This window comes from Leptodactylus fuscus, chromosome 4, assembly GCF_031893055.1.
Source record: "Leptodactylus fuscus isolate aLepFus1 chromosome 4, aLepFus1.hap2, whole genome shotgun sequence".
Lineage (NCBI taxonomy): Eukaryota > Metazoa > Chordata > Amphibia > Anura > Leptodactylidae > Leptodactylus > Leptodactylus fuscus.
Window position 1 is genome coordinate 30,290,660 of NC_134268.1, and position 17,384 is coordinate 30,308,043.

The 17,384-nt window shown below is 41.4% G+C and overlaps 1 protein-coding gene across 41 annotated transcripts in view; it reads right to left on the reverse strand.

Moving 5' to 3' along the window:
- The window catches only part of RIMS2 (regulating synaptic membrane exocytosis 2), a 478,194-nt gene that overhangs the window by 92,757 nt on the left and 368,053 nt on the right, over window positions 1-17,384 (reverse strand). For 20 of the 41 annotated variants that reach the window (XM_075270181.1, XM_075270178.1, XM_075270180.1 and 17 more), the window contains 3 exons: window positions 13,750-13,839; window positions 8,958-8,990; window positions 1,240-1,275 (listed from right to left, as the gene is read on the reverse strand). The exons of 4 other annotated variants lie outside the window; for them this stretch is intronic. In XM_075270181.1, coding sequence (XP_075126282.1) covers window positions 1,240-1,275; window positions 8,958-8,990; window positions 13,750-13,839 — 159 coding nt within the window. The remainder of the gene's footprint in view (window positions 1-1,239; window positions 1,276-8,957; window positions 8,991-13,749; window positions 13,840-17,384) is intronic. 17 more of the 41 variants (XM_075270210.1, XM_075270216.1, XM_075270212.1 and 14 more) reach the window with 7 other exon arrangements.

Genomic DNA, 17,384 nt, shown 5'->3' on the forward strand with positions numbered 1-17,384 from the left:
TGATTCATTTGCAGATACTGAAGAGTAGCTTGAATCTTTTGGGCCCCAATGCAAAATCTCCAACAGGGTCCTCACCCTTTTAAAAAATAGTGTCTTTTTATGTGGAAGAGACGCCACCGAACCCAGCACCAGATCACAGATACAAACCTCGAGTTGTCTGTTTGGATAACTTTTGGCGCTTTCGAGATACAACTGTAGACAAAACCTATTAATGTGTCTGCAACCTCTAGCTCTCTGGCTGTTATAGGACTACAACTCTTGGCCTCAACCTGTTAGGACCTGCTGGGACTTATGATAACCCACAAGAACCTGTGGAGATCGGGATACAATCTCCTCCTCATAGGGTTTCCAGTCATATAAGGCTGAGTTCAGACAGGGTTTTTTGGTCATTCCAGATTCCATGTCAAAATCCTGACCAAAAAAAATTGCCTCCCATTGAAATCAATGGGTGCCGCTCATGCCCTTTCTTCAGGCGGAGTCCGCGGCTGAAGACACTCCCTTCCAACTAGGCCCATTCATTTGGGCTACCCGTTTTTGGTCCAGAATCTGAGGCGACCTCTGCGTCAAATTTCGGTCCAAAAAACAGACCAATTATAAAACACGTGTGACATTTAAGGCCGGGGACCCACATAGTGTAAACGCCACAATTTTGCCGTGGCGGAAACAGCATGGCAAAAAACGAGGCATTTTAAAGTCCCTGCAAAGTGGATGCGAATAGCCAGAATGCACATTAGTCACAAAATATTGATGACCTTTCCAAAGGATAGGTCACCAATATTAGACTGGTGGGTGTCCAACACCCGGTAACCCCACCAATAAGTTCTTCTCAGCAGTTGATACAGATAATGGAGAAGGAAACAGACAGCAATGTTCTTTGTATAGTGGCTGAACCAAGTTAACTACAGAATAGTTCCTATTCTAATGAATGGGAGGTGACCTGCAGTATGCATGGTGACCACTACACAGAGGACGGCGCTGTCTGCTTACTGCTCCATTCTCTGCACATTGATCAGTGGGACTGATGGGTTCTCGGACCCTCACTGATCTGACAAGGATGACCTATCTTTATGATAGGGCATATATTTTTAACCTGAGAAACCCCCCTAATAATGATCTCTGTAAAAAAAAACAAAAAAACAAAACTCTGACCAGAAATACCTAAAAGTCTAAACAACACTATGTAATAAAACAAAAACGCCACCATGTCCAATCACATACAGTGCTAACTATGGCCCGTACCTGGATCCCCATTCTCTTGGTCTGCCGTCCTGTTTTCTAGAAACAAAAATGATAAATGTAATGGAAGACATGAAATGAAAACAATGATGGCACAAGCAAGACACGGATAAAACATAAAATAAATGACATCAAATAAAACAAAAACACATTTGGAAGCGGCACAAAATAAACAGTGGGAAGAAAGACAGACGGGTGGAGAAATGAAAGGACTGATGGAAATATTTGTGCTGTTACACTAGGAACAATGTGAACGTTGTCTTGAGCCTTAGTAAATATATCACAAAAACATATTGAATTGAAAATGATAAAATTTCTACTGTTTCTATTAGATTTGTCTGACGTTGTAAGACATTGACTGCTCTTGCAAGTGCTAGGAAGACAGGCCTTCACGTCATAGCACTCCTGCCATTGTACAATAGAGCCTCTCCATGGTTGTGTTTTGGTAGCCATATCACTGCACCATCAGAGGGGCGAGCCTGCTGGGCAATGAGGAAAACCCTCCCCTGAACAGTACCCCCGTGAAGTGTACCATGTACATCACTGTCCCGGAATGTAAGGCCAGCCCATCTACAGTGATAGTAGTACCGAAAATAACTGCACCAATATATCTGCAACCGGGGCATATACCGGCAAAGCGAATACGGAACTCAGCACACTGTCCGCTTTCTAGATGTGTATAACAGTGTTAGAGGGCATGATGTCCTCTCCTCTATAAAATGCTTGTGCAGGACTAGAAAACATGACCGCTTACTTCTTCTCAGGAAGTGACATCACATCAATTGGTCACATGGCCATGTTGCCGCTCAGTTCCATTTGAGACTCAGGCCCGGTTCACATCTACGTTCGGGAAGTCCACTTGGGGACCCCCCCCGAACGGAAACCTATACGCATAGAAAGACGGTTATCTGGGAAAGCACGCGGACCCCATAGACTTTAATGGGGTCCATGTAGTTTCCGCATGAAACATGCAGAGAGAAACGTCCTGCAAGCAGCTCTTTTCTCTTCACATGTTCCGTGCGGATACTGAACGGAAACTACACAGAGCCCAATATAGTCTATGGTAGTGATGGCGAACCTATTAGAGACCGAGTGCGCAAACTGCAACCCAAAACCCACTCATTTATCACAAAGTACCAACATGGCAATTTAACCTTAATAATGTGCGGATCCACAATTGTACACAATGACAGACCTGCAAAATATGGTCATACGGGGCTTTATAGAGCTTTCTGCTCCACTGTAAGCCCCACACAGTCCAACCTGCTTCACAGTGACCCCCCCACACAGTATAATCTGCTGCACAGTGGTCCCCACAAAATACAATTTGCTCAACGCTGGCCCTCACACAGTACAATCTGCTCCACAGTGGCCCCCACACAGTATAATCTGCTCCACAGTGGTCCCCACAAAATACAATTTGCTCAACGGTGGCCCTCACACAGTATAATTTATTCCACGGAAGAGTGCCCAAAGAGAGGGCTTTGAGTGCCATAGGTTCGCCATCACGGGTCTATGGGGTCCATGTGTTTTTCCAGGTAACCGCTTTTCTAGGTGTATAGGTTTCCATTCAAGGGGTCCCCAAGCGGAATCCCGAACGCAGAGGTGAACTAGGCCTAAGTTGTAACATAGTCATGTGACCAGTGGAAGAAGAAAGCAGGGTAGATTCTAGAATGGAGCGGGTAAAATAAGGTGCTGCCTGGTATAGAGAGGTTAGTCTCTACATGAACCATGCAGAACCCAAAAATGTAGAGGCTTTGGGTGTCTTAGTTGTGATGGGGCTAGCAAGCAAAACACTCTGTTCTAGACAATCAGGTTTTCCAATGCCACACAACTCCTTTAAATCTTGTACATTTTTTTTTTTTTATAACAATGTGTTATCTATGATTTTTATTATACTGCCTAGTAACCCTCTCTATAACCGTAACTCAGTGAGTAGACTGCAGAAGAGAAACAGTTAAATGACAAACTCAGCTCTGCTACATGTGGAACAATACAAGAACTCTGCTGCAAACTGTACAATTATCTGTCACTATATGAAAGTCATTCATCAAAGCCCAGGCTTGAAATAGCAGCAAGTCAGCTTCAGCCTGTCATCATAGTCTTCAAGACGTCTCAGGAGAGCGACCAGTGCAGGTAGTTTATCTGGATATATACAGTGTGTGCTATGGATGGTGCGCTAGTTACAAGAAAGATATTCTTCACTTCCCCATCGGCGGTGCAATATACAGAAACATTGGGATGTCAGAGAAATCCCAAAATCATGAATAGAACATACCCATATCTAGATTTGTAGACAATTAAGAATTAAACATTTTTGCAAATATAAGTAATTAAAAAAAATTGAGCTTTAAAGATTTTTAATAACCATCTTAGTGATGACATCTGTTATCTCGATGAGATTTCAATGGATATGACCATGAATACAGGACCTCTCTATGGTCTGGGACGTGTCAGAAGATAACCCAGCCACAATAAGAACATCACAGTATAGAAGGATCCAACGTTCACTGTCGTATCCATCGGCAAAGACCCCATGCGCCCGACCCAATATGACGTCCGAGGGGGACTCCTGCTCCATGCCGATCTAATAATAATAGAGCGGGCCCTATCCTGCTACATGAAATCAGATCGGAACGGGATGGAACCCACATGAAAAATAATGAAGCACAGAAGACACTTGGATGATACTCGAATTCCTTCCTTTAAAAGAAATCATGAAGGTGATCTTATAGAGAGGGTCTTCACACTGGTCAAAGAGGGTGGTCCTGAATTCCATGTTGATAGAATTAAAAAAAAAGAACCTGATACTATTTTCCGAGGGCGTTTTATGGTTTGTCCTGTTCTGATGAAGATACAGAAGGTCCTATCCTTCTCCACGTCATCAGAACAGAACACATCAGCAGCCCCATAAAGGAGAGGACATCACAGAAAGCAGTCGGATGGATGACACTTGGAGGTCACTCTGAGCCAAGCACATGGCACTGCAAACTCAACTCGGTCGTGGGCATGGGCCCTGCCAAAAGTAGCATTATACAGTACAAGTATAGTGAATGAGATTTCGGTTAATCTTATCCGTACATTTTAGAAAAGCGCAGCCTGTTCTGTTCATAATAATTGTGGAATCGCAAGTGTTTCCTTATAGGTTTAATAGGGAAAGGAGAAAAGCAGCAAAAAGTCAAAGAAAAACACTGCAGAAAAAAACGCAATTACTAATCATCACCCAGTGCGACCACCAGGTCCTGAATCCCTAGGTGATAGAAATGAGTACAGTCATATTCTGCCTGTTTATATAGGGGGTGTTCACACTACTGATGGATGATCATTCTGACAGGGTCGGTTAAAACCCCCACAAAAAAACAGACAGACACCTATCAATACCAACATTAATGTACAGTTAGTGTCTGTTCTTGTCCGTTTTTATACTGTCCATTTTTTAATTTTTTTTTTGTTCTTCTTTCTGAGCATGTGTAAAAAAACCAAAAAGGACAGTAATGGCTAGTTCACACAGAGTTAACACGCACACATTCTGGTACGTATACACGTGTCAGAATGTGAACGCTCAAAACAGATCCCATTCATTTCAATGTGTCGGCTTACGGGCGTATAACACGCATCATTTTGCGCCCGCAAAATTACACACGTTATACGAAAAAAAACCTATTAAACCCATTGAACTCAATGGCTTACCACATTTTTCACGTGTATTTTTACACATGTAATTTGTGGCAAAATGCGCGGAGCGTTACTCCGTGTGAAGGCTAAAAGCCTCCCATTGATTTCAATGTGTAGCGCCCGTAAGCCGGCACCCTCAATGCAGAACATGTAACTTTATCTAGTGTAAGTGTCTGCAGCAATTCCTCCTGACTTCTCATAGGACATGCACACTCACAAGTCTTTCAAGGGGTTTTCCAGGTTACATAATTGATGGCTTTCCCTTTCTGTGCCCCGGGGAAGAGCTATCGGTGCCGGTACCATAGCTCTTCACCGTCAGAAGGGCGTTCCTGACAGTCAGTTAGGAATGCCCCTCCTCACAGTAGCGTCTATGTCCTTGAGAGTGGGGAGGAACGCCCCCCCTCCTCTCCCGATAGTGCTCATCCATAGACGAGTATGGGGGGCATCTTGATAGCTCAGTGTCATCGCTGGGCGGTAAGCAACACCCCCTCTGACAGTACAGAGCTATAGACGCTTCTGACAGTGAAGAGCTAAGGTAACGGCACCGATAGCTCTTCACCGGGGGCACTGGAAGGGAATTCAGCGCACTGTCGGCTTTCTAGTGGTATATAAAACGACATGTACCCCAAATGGTGACAGATCCTCTTTAATGAATGGCAGATCACTGTATTTTTATAACCGTGCATATTTACATATGTTCAGACACTGTATAATAATAGTAGACCCCAAATAAATAAAAAAAATCACACCATGTTAATTCCTGCCATTTACTCATCAATGTTGTATTCATTATTGTGTTATTCATAGCAGTTACTATGATATATGTCTATGTCGCCGTTCTATGAAGGCCATTTAATAAATCTGTATTACTAAATAGGTTTATTGGAATTTCATGGTAAAGCTTTAGCCATTTCTAAGATAGATATCATTAAATAAACGTAATGTGTAACGTCCCTGCTTTTTCGGATCACTGCGCCACCCTCTGCTCGCATGCTGCGGTGCAGGAGGCGTGTGCAGTTTGAGTCCTTGCTTACAGTTTTTGGTTTCACTGTGTGAACACGGCTCTAGTTCTGTAATTGAATTTCCACTACACCCGTCTTCTGCCCTTGTCTGCCTCTGTTCATGAAGTGGTTAATTCTAGTCTTGCCGTGTGACAGCCTATCCGCCTATCAACTCCAGGGCGGGTTCTTCCTCCCTATTTATTCTTGGCTAACATTCACACTGGTGCTTGCTATTGCCTTGTGTGTGCTGGCTTTTCTCTTGCTGTTATATTCTGATTCTTGACCTCTGGCTTTCCCTATTGACTATTCTTTTAGACTTTGATTTGGCACTGCATTGCTCGACTGTTCTGGACCCTCAGCTAGCTGACCTACTCTTGTTGTTTTTTGTCTTGTCTGCGTTTTGATGTATATAGGAAGGTATCGTCTCCAAGTTGCCACCTATTACGTAGGATAGGACTAGGCAAGCAGGAAGGGACAGTGGGGGGTTTCAGCTTAGGACTCACTGTCTCTTGTGCCTCTTCCAAGAGTTTCCAGCAGCTACTGGGGAATAGCTGTCCTAGCAATTCCCTTACATAATGAATGATAAGATTCCCCCCTCCTGACTGAGCCATGAGCTCTATTAGTATCAATGGCAGTTTTTTTCTCTGCTCCCTCTTTCACTCTTATCTCTCAATAGTAGATTTTTTTTCCATATAAATATATATTTCAGAATATAATTTACTGGCATGTAGAGATTTCTCTACATACCAATATACTATATGGGGGAAAACATACTGTATACTAGAGGGTAAAATGAAGAGGGAACAGAGAAAAAACTCCTATTAAAGCTATTAGAGCTGGTGGCTCAGTCAGTAGGGAACCAGCTTAGTACGCATCATGTCGTGTACGTGTTTCGATGGTCTCCAGACAACATCTTCATTATTGCCTGGTGACATCACTGACTAGTGAATACAAATGGTCCAGGGGAGGGGACCTGAAAACTGGTGAGGTGACATGTCTGTAACTAACTAGGGGTCTGACACCAAGTAGTTTTTGTACATTTGTATAGTGGCTCTGCTGTATTGCAGCTCAGTCTATTCATTTGAATGGGACTGAGCTGCAATCAAGCAAGCCATGTGACCGATGGACATGACATCACGCATGAGAAGGGGGAGCACCACTATAGCTTCAACCAGTTGTTCCATAGGGGTCCCAGGTGTCTGACCCCAGGGTTTTTGAACTAATAGCCTATCCTAAGGAGAACCCTACAATTGGGAGAGGAGAGTAAGCTGCTACCAGGCATCTGTCAGTAACTTATCACCTGAAGATCGTGCAACATCCCTCTTTTCTCCAACATCATCTACTGGGTAAAGTCAGCGCACCTCAATCACATACTATAGCACAACTTACACCAGGAGCCTCACCCTAATCTATAGTACACTAGAGATAAGTATTGAACACATCACCAATTTTCTTACACTTAACTTACTTTATGGACATCTATGGTTTAGTGTCCTTGCCTGTGTGGGTTGGATGGATTGTTCTGGAAAATTTCATGACTATAGCAACTTTAGAAATCGATTTACTTAGAAAATTGGGGTTCAATACTTATTTCAACCTCTATACATGTATACATTATCTATCTAGGTATCTACTGTATCTGTCTGTCATTTATCTATCTATCTATCTATCTATCTATCTATCTATCTATCTATCTATCTATATCACACTAGTATTACTGCTGAGTTATGTAGCACCAGGTAATATAGAAGTATAATTCCCAGGAGAAGAGAAGATCCTGCCCATATGGGATTTCCATAAAATTTTTGGACTTCAGAACAGTATCCATAAAGCATTCCATACTGTATGTATCTCTATAAAGCGCATTCATCTACCCATGTAAGCCTTCAGCCATCACCATACACTAATCCATTTCTTACTTACAATTAAATATAGTACATTTTCGGACAACCCTTATATGTCACCTAGTTGTCTTCCTCTCTGTCTCATATAGGGGACTCAGAGGGAGCGACCTCTATCTAAGACATCCCTATATAGGGCACATAGACTGGGGTTGTTCTGGTGCTACAACATAGTTGAGATCCTGTAATGGTGCCGAGTGATGCTGAACAAAGGACACAAGCAGAATCCATTTTCCGCTGTGTGAACATACCCTAAGTATAACAAGAACGCATTTATAATGTCTAGAAGGTTTATATACCAGTATAGGATTCTGTAGAAGCAGTAAGGTTATGGAACGCTCTGCCGGTAGATGACGCATAACTCAGCAAACCTAGGGAAAATGGCTGGTGTGTCTTTCTTGAAAGATACAAGATTGCAGTTTACCTGTGTTAGATTGTTAGGGGGTGGTATAAGAAATGACACCTAAGTATGCTGCCCCTTCTCCCACCAATCCCAAGTCTTCTTAAAGGGTTTGTCCCACATCAGACAATTTTAGTACAGGCAGCAGGGAATAGTTCTAAACTACATATACACTGTAGTGATGCCTGTGGCTTGTGCTGTAGTGGGGACAGTGGCCTGTTACTATATATATCTTGTATAGGCTCCCTCTTGGGGTGTCTGAGGCGAGTTACCGTACATTACGATATTGACAGGATCCCTTTTTTGGCTCTATTTTCAACCTACCTTCTGCTTCTGCATTTACCTCTCATTAGGTGTTTTACTGAACACATTGTCCTTTCGTTTGTTTGTTATTGACTCTCCTTAGGGGCTGTTCACACGGAGTGTTTTGATAGGCAAAAACGGCTCCCATTGACTTCAATGGGAGCCACTCACTTCTTTTTGCCACTAGCTAGTAGCAGAAAAAAGAAGAGAGATGACCCTGAGTCAGCGGATTCTGTGGCTGACTCTGCCGTGGCGTCCGTGGCTCCCGATTACTTTAAGGACCTTTCCATTACTTTCATATACAGTAAAATAATACTAGTTTTCCTCTAAAGAGCCACTAAGTTTCCTCTGACATTCCTCCTTGATGAAAAGAGACATGCACAGAACAGACAAAGCAACAACGACAAAGACAAAGAAGAAGCAAAGATTACAGACACAGACCTGAGTTTCGTCTTCGTGGCGAGTCCAAGTCTTCTGTGGCAACACCGTGAAATGACAGACAGAGACAAAGGAGATGGGAGTGAGTGTGAGACTCGGAGAAGAAAGCGGCAAACACTCAAGGAAATGCTCCTTGCACAGGTTGAGAAAAAGCACAGATTGTATACAGACAGATGACACAGAATGAACAGGAACACAGAAACAAACAGGACAATAGAAAATAGACTGAGAAGACACAAGCTACAGGAGAAAATCATTAGCAAGGCAACGCAGGTAAACGCTCGGCACCTTGTAGAGAAGAAGGCCAATCCATAACTGTACCAAGTGCCGCAGTTATATACAAGTAACACAAGTCTATATATACTTGTGGAGATGTTCTGTAGAGGAGATGACTGAGTGGCATATACCAGTCAAACATCATTCAGGTCCTAAATTAACTTCTAAAGTTAAAATATTACCACCGTGGTCTATACTACAAAATATACAATATAATATTCTATACTGAGATATGATCATAGGAAACTACAGGCCCCAAGTCTGAGGCTGCACTACTGAGAGATTCTGAGGACAACAGTGGTCAGCGCCATCATAGTCCGCTGCGCTGTACAGACACAGTCACCACTGTCCCAAGTAGGGCTCACAATATAAGTAATATCATGTCCCTACTATTAGTTATTACCAATAAACAATCAATAAGTATTCCTTTATTTCAGCCGTGTCCCTCGGCTTTATAATATTCAGGCCCCCAAACAGGATAATGGCGGAAAAGTAACTTCCAGACGTCCTTGCCTTATGTCGGTGAAGGGCCTTTGAGCAGGCACCAGGACCAGGAGGGATTGCTACCCCTGCACCGCCTATACGTACAAGGTTCAGTCTAGAATGGAGTGGTTTAAATGGAGTGTGTTGTGGATCCAGTAGGTGGCGCTGCCTCAGTTCTGGGAGTCTCGGCACATTCGGGTACTGCATTGTTGAAGAAGAGTATAACTATGTTTCTCATAAATGTAACACTAACCACCTGGTGTGATGTGGATACAGCAGGTGGTGCCTTATACTAACAATCAGTCACAGGAGAGAGCGCCACCTACTGGATCAACAGCATAGCTGGCAGCACCTGATTATACCCACTCCTCTACTGTACATATTCTCTGGATCATGTTTTGCCTTAATGGAAAGCTATGATATCAAACATGCAGCTAAATCTGTAGCTGGTACTGAAAGGAACAGTATATAGTTTTGTTGGAAAAGATTTCGGATCATTTTTATTCATTTCTATGTGTCCAGTGCATGGCCCTGTATGATGGGGCATACATACACAAGTGTCAGTCACAGAGCTGGACCGCCCACTGGACTCCTAAACATAGAAAGAATAAGCAGATACATATACAAGTGCCCGGATATACCAAATCTTTTCTCGTAGGAAAGTAGGACAACAGTAGTGAGGACAGCGTGTCTGAGACAACTGAGGAGGAAGTCTGTGTCTAGAAAACAGCATTTGTCCAGGTACAATTGCTTAAGATGTGGGGCAGTCAATACAAAGCATCAATACGAGAAGAAATCCGGTTGTGAGGTAGCTGGATAGATAAATATTGTAGATAGATAGATAGGAGATAGATAGATAGATAGATAGATAGATAGATAGATAGATAGATAGGAGATAGATAGATAGGAGATAGATAGATAGATAGATAGGAGATAGATAGATAGATAGATAGATAGATAGATAGATAGATAGATAGATAGATAGATAGATAGATAGATATTGGAGATAGATAGATAGATAGATAGATAGATAGATAGATAGATAGATAGGAGATAGATGATAGATAGATAGATAGATAGATAGATAGATATTGTAGATAGAGAGATAATTGTAGATAGATAGATACATAGATTGTACATAGATAGCTACATAGATAGATATTGTAGATAGATAGATAGATAGATAGATAGATAGATAGATACAGTAGATGATAGATAGATAGATAGATAGATAGATAGATAGGAGATAGATAGATAGATAGAGAGATAGATACATAGATAGATAGATAGATAGATAGATAGATAGATAGATAGATAGGAGAGATAGATAGATAGATAGATATTGTAGATAGATAGATAGATAGATAGATAGATAGATAGATAGGAGATAGATAGATAGATAGATAGATAGACAGATAGATAGATAGATAGATAGATAGATAGGAGATAGATAGATAGATAGATAGATATTGTAGATAGAGAGATAATTGTAGATAGATAGATACATAGATTGTACATAGATAGATACATAGATAGATATTGCAGATAGATAGATAATTAGATAGATAGATACTGTAGATAGTCAGATATATTCTGTATAGAAATAGATGATAGATAATTATGAGATAGATAGATCTGAGATAAATAGATATACAATTACTGTAAATAGATAGATATGTGATACGTTGTGAGAGATAGAGAGACAAATAGATAGGAATGACAGACAAATGATGGATAGATAGATAATTATGATAGATTTTTCACAGATTTTTCGTTGTGTTTTCCTCTGCATTTTCTCTTTCCCTATTACCGGTAAATCTAGGAAAACACTTGTGATTCCACCACTGGAGATAACATGATACATTTCTGAAAACACAGCTTTTCCATGGGATATGCCTGTGTAACACAGACAGATCTACACACAGTTGTCCCCATGATGTCAGCTTAGGAGACAAGCCAATAGGAAGAATGCATTAGCGGAGGAAGATTTGGTCCCATTCTTAATTCCCAGACACCCTCACTAAGGCAGGGTTCACACTAGCGTTGGATTCCGTTATGAAGGTGTGCGATGGCTATCATTTACTGTCCGTTATGTGTCTGTTGCCTGTAGACTTCAATGTTAAAAAAAAATAACGGACACTTACCGTCCATTTTTTCTACCGGACACAAAAGTCCTGCATGTAGAATTTGTGTCCGCTGGAAAAAAAACGGACTTCTGACGGATTGTGTGTAAACAGACACTAATAGACACAACATAAAATCCCATTGAAACGAATGGAAATTTTAACGGACTTCTGATGGTTCAGCTAGTGTCCATTGCCAAAATCTTTTAACGGACAACAGCTACGGACACTGCTTACATCACCAACGGGAGTGTGGACGACCCCTAAACCAATAACATATGAAAGCCACAAAGAGATGTTACACTCTCAGGGCACCTTACTTTCATCTAAGACCTCATTGATATCGCAGAACACACTGATGGAAAACCTTATATTGTAAAAACGTGAACTTCCACAAGCAAGGTCTAACATTCTGCGCTGGTAGACCACCACTAGGGGGAGCTTAGTGTATACTGGTTAGACACTGAACTGTAATCAACACTTGAGCTCCTCCTAGTGGTGACTGCAGGCAGTTCACACCCATTTAGAACTGTAAAACTGGTGCATTTTTGATTTGCCACGCTGTCCTTTTTGCACTGTGCTTGCTTTAGTGGGTAGAGCAGAGAGGGATTAAGGCAGGTTTGGGTAGAAACAGGTTTAGGCTCCATTGAGACCAAATTTTTTTACATCTTTTTGATGGATGCAAAAAACAGACACAAAGGGATACAGATTATCTGTTTACATAGACATCGACGTTCAAGAAAATGGATCAATCTTTTTTGAAGGACACAAAAATGTAGCATGTCCGTGCATGTTTTATAAACATTATAGACAGATGGACATCCATTTCACGTCTTTTTGTACCTGTTCTTTTGCATGGATGTAAAAAACATGATCTGAATGGAGCTTTACTATAACTTGCACCAAACAACTGGCATCGGTAGTAATGAAAGCTATGATAGGACTTTCCAAAATGCGACAGGATTATAGCAAGGCTGGGACTCTTAAATGGAACCTGTCATGGTGATTCAGGACACTAAACTACCCACGGGTCCTTATGGACTGGTAGTTTAGTGTCCCAAATTGCCCTTTATACTTACCTAGAGATGAGTCTGACAAGTTTCATCAGACTCCTGGCACTTGCACTGTTCTTCAGTGAAGCTGGAGATGTACACCCCGGCTTCACCGCGCATGCACCTGAGGTTTGGCACATGCGCACTGAAGAAGAGATGTTCTATGGTGGCACGAGGAGAACAGGTGAAAGGTGAGAATGAAGGGTATTTATTTTACATGCAGCTGCAGACTGTGTTATGACAAGGATTTGGGACCCTAAACCCTGGGTCCTTAATGGCCTGTGCGTGGGTTAGTGACCCAAATCGCCCTGACACATTCCCTTTAATAGTTTGGAGGAATGGATATAGAGCAGCATAAGGATTTCCAGTCTTAATAAACTCTCCCCAGTGTCTACGAGAAGATTTGGAGCTTTGCATCGGAAAACAAAACAAATAAAAACTTCTAGGGACATAAAAGTAGATGAAGAAATGAATAACCAAATAATTGAGGATCAAAGTTTTTAAGGTGGACATTCATTTTCAGGAGATCCAAATATACTACTACAAACAGGGCCATCCATCTCCCCATGTCAGTGTGCACTACAAGAACATGCTAGAATTGTCATTTTTATCTAGAATTTCAATTTTCAAATTTGGATTTTTTTTTTTTTTTTTGCATTAATCAATTTTCTGGAAAAGGGATGATACACAACACTGAGTTGAAAGTCTCACTCTCACCACGGACTAAGCCTAGACATTTCACACCAAAGTGAGGATCGCACATGATGAACACACTCATCACAAAAGCATGAGCTCTCCCTGTCCGCCATACGTGTGCAAGCCTCATGCTTTTTCAGGTGGTTTCCAAAAACCCTGACAAACCTGGCTCAGAATGGGCTTTCTTTCTTGGCAATTGTTTGACATCAGTTATTGCACCATTCACCTTTCTCTGCTGGTCTTCCCAAGTAACTTCTAGCATAAACCAAGAGAGATTAAAACTTGTCAGAAACACAACAGCAAGTGGACAAAACACAAAGCCTCACAACATGGTGCCGGAAGGGGGCAGCTCCATTTGGGAACGATAGAGAAGGGGGTGCAGACAGATGGATGATTCTGTGATAATTGGGTAAAAATCACCGTAATGTAGCAATGTGTGTACAGAGTGGGTAGATAGAACTTATATTGTTTTTCGCCCCAATTTTTTTTAGGGGATACTAGTGACTTCCCACTTCCAACTAAAAAATTCTCTGGCGCTAAGAAAAGCCTCCTGATGTTCAGTTAATAACGTGAATATTTTGTATATACCACCGGTTACATGAGCCTGATATATTCTATTCCCTATCACATTGTGGTATGAAAAATATAGCAAATTTTGGTGACTTTTTGTGGTTAAGCACTTCTCGCAACACTTTACAAAATTGAAAGAAAGCGGCTTGTTTTAGCAGGAGGGAAAGGACCTCATGGAGATTTACCAAAACTTACTCCACAAATTGGAGTAAATCATAGCAGAATTCTATGCCAGTCCATAACAGGTGCAAGACACAAGAGATTAAAGTGATCCTATCATTCAGACATTTTTTCTAAGTACCACGTTGGAATAGCCATAAGAAAGGCTATTCTTCTCCTACCTTTCGTTGTCTTCTCCGTGCCGCCGTTCGCCTACAATCCCGGTTCTTGTCGGTATTTAAATTAGCTCTCTTGCAGCACTGGGGGCGGACCCCAGCGCTCAGACAGCACTGGGGGCGTCCCCAATGCTGCGAGAGAACTCTCTCCAGCGCCACCTCCTCTTCAGCAGCGTCATCTTCAGCCTCTGGCTTGTAACTTCTAAGCCAGCCAAACTTCTAAGCCAGCCAAACTCTCCGACCTTGGGCAGAGCAGACTGCGCATGCCCATAGGTCACGGGAAAATAGCCGCTTGCATAGTATTCTAAGCGGTCATTTTCTCAGGGTCTATGGGCATGCGCAGTCTGCTCTGCCCGAGGGCTAGAAGTAAGAAAACACCGCCGGAAGAAGAGAATGAAGAGGCCGTTCCTGAGGAAGATGGAGGCGGCGCTGGAGAGAGTTCTCTCGCAGCATTGGGGCCGTCCCCAGTGCTGCGAGAGGGCTAATTTGCATACCGAGAGAAACTGGGATTATAGGTGAACGGCGTCGCGGAGAACATGACGAAAGGTAGGAGACAAATAGCCTTTCTTAAGGCTATTCCGACGTGGTACTTAGAAAAAATGTCATCTGAATGATAGGATCCCTTTAAGAACTTTGATGGTTTTTAGTGCAGTGAAATTTTGCTTAAAGAGGACCTTCACCACTCCCAATTCTTTGCACCCTCCAATAGGATACGCTCAACAGATTCCGACACAGTTAGAATTTCTTCTCTAGTCCCCACCATTCCCGATCAATTGGTGCTGTAAGTTTTAGCACCCAATATACTAACTAGGCTCTCTACTATCAGTTGGGTGGTCCTGGGCTTCATTAGATAGCTAGTGACTGTTAGTGGGGCCTAATGCCTCATGCACACAACCAAGGGGGTCCGTTCAAGTTCTATACTGCTTTTTGACATTAGAACCATATGGAGTACCCTATTGAAGTCAATGGGAGGTGGAAAGCATTGGACAATGCTTGGATTTCATTATTATTCATCATCTTCCCCCCCTTGGCTTTCATACTGAAACTAAGGGGGCATTCACACGGAGTAAATTGACGCTGATTCAGCACTGATAAAAACACCCCATTGACTTCAATGAGTTCCGTTTAACGCGCAGAACACATTGAAGTCAATGGGAGACTTTTTATCAGCACTGATTCTGCCGCGAGTTATCGTGAGAAATGATTATTTGACAATGGTGGGGGCTAGAGAAAAAAATCCAACTGCGCTGGAATCAGGGGTTAAAGGGAACCTGTCAGGTGGTTTTTCTACCATAAACTGGCCCCATTGTGTGGAGGACCTAGTTGCTTTTTCTATTGGTCCCCTTCAGTATCTTTCTGTTGCAGTGAAGTGAGGATAGAAATGTTTGAAAAATAAAAAGTAATATGCAAATTAACCTAAAAAGTCACGGAGCAGCTTCAGTCTAGGCCTAGCCCCCTCCTGGGAATGACTGACATGTCCATCAGTCCCCTCACTCCCTGATGTCACGAGTGAGATGTCATGTCCAATGGTGTGATTGGCCAGGGAACAGTGTGATGGCTGAAGCTCCTCCCCGCCCACCCTGACTATTTAGGTAAATTTGCATATTACTTTTTTAGGCTTTCAAACATCTATAACTTCACTTTGCTGCAACAGAAAGGTTACAGAGGGAGAGCAATGGAAAGGGAATTAACTAATCCTACACATGATGGGTCCAGTTCTTGGTGGGAAAAAAACCCTAACAGGTTCCCTTTAAAGAATGCAAAGAGTTGCTGGTGGTGGTCAAGGGTTCCCTTTAAGATTGACATATCAAACGCCAATGTTAGTAAATTCCCCCAATTAGAAAATGATCAGAAACTAACAATATTACAACTATAGATAGATTTCTAGATAGATATTACGAAGTTAGATAGAGAAATAAATAGATAGATTGTAGACAGATGGTAGATAGATAGATAGATAGATAGATAATAGATAGATAGGAGATAGATAGATAGATAGATAGGAGAGAGATAGATAGATAGATAGATAGATAGATAGATTGTAGACAGATGGTAGATAGATAGATAGATAGATAGATAGATAGATAGATAGGAGATAGATAGATAGATAGATAGATAGATAGATAGATAGATAGATAGATAGATTGTAGACAGATGGTAGATAGATAGATGATAGATAGATAGATAGATAGATAGATAGATAGATAGATAGATAGATAGATAGGAGATAGATAGATAGATAGATAGATAGATAGATAGGAGATAGATAGATTGTAGACAGATGGTAGATAGATAGATAGATAGATAGATAGATAGATAGATGATAGATAGATAGATAGATAGATAGATAGGAGATAGATAGATAGATTGATAGATAGATAGATAGATAGATAGATAGATAGGAGATAGATAGATAGATAGATAGATAGATAGATAGGAGATAGATAGATAGATAGATAGATAGATAGATTATAGACAGATGGTAGATAGATAGATAGATAGATAGATAGATAGATAGATAGATAGATAGATAGATAGATAGGAGATAGATAGATAGATAGATAGATAGATAGATAGGAGATAGATAGATAGATAGATAGATAGATAGATAGATTAGGATTAAAATAGAAATTATACATATGACACAGAACAGAGGTTAATAGATAAACAGATATATAGATAGATAAAAAAGAGATTCATCCATTCAAAGATATAAATGAATGAATAAATCTAAGATAGTTATAAAAAAGAGAGATTTGTTGATTTATTCCACTGAAGTGAATGAAGCTGAGCTGCACTACCATACACAGCCACTGGATAGGTGTGGTGCTATTCTTGGAAGAAGATGTTATTCTAATGTTCCTTACAAGGATTTTTCTCTCTGCATCTTTCGGG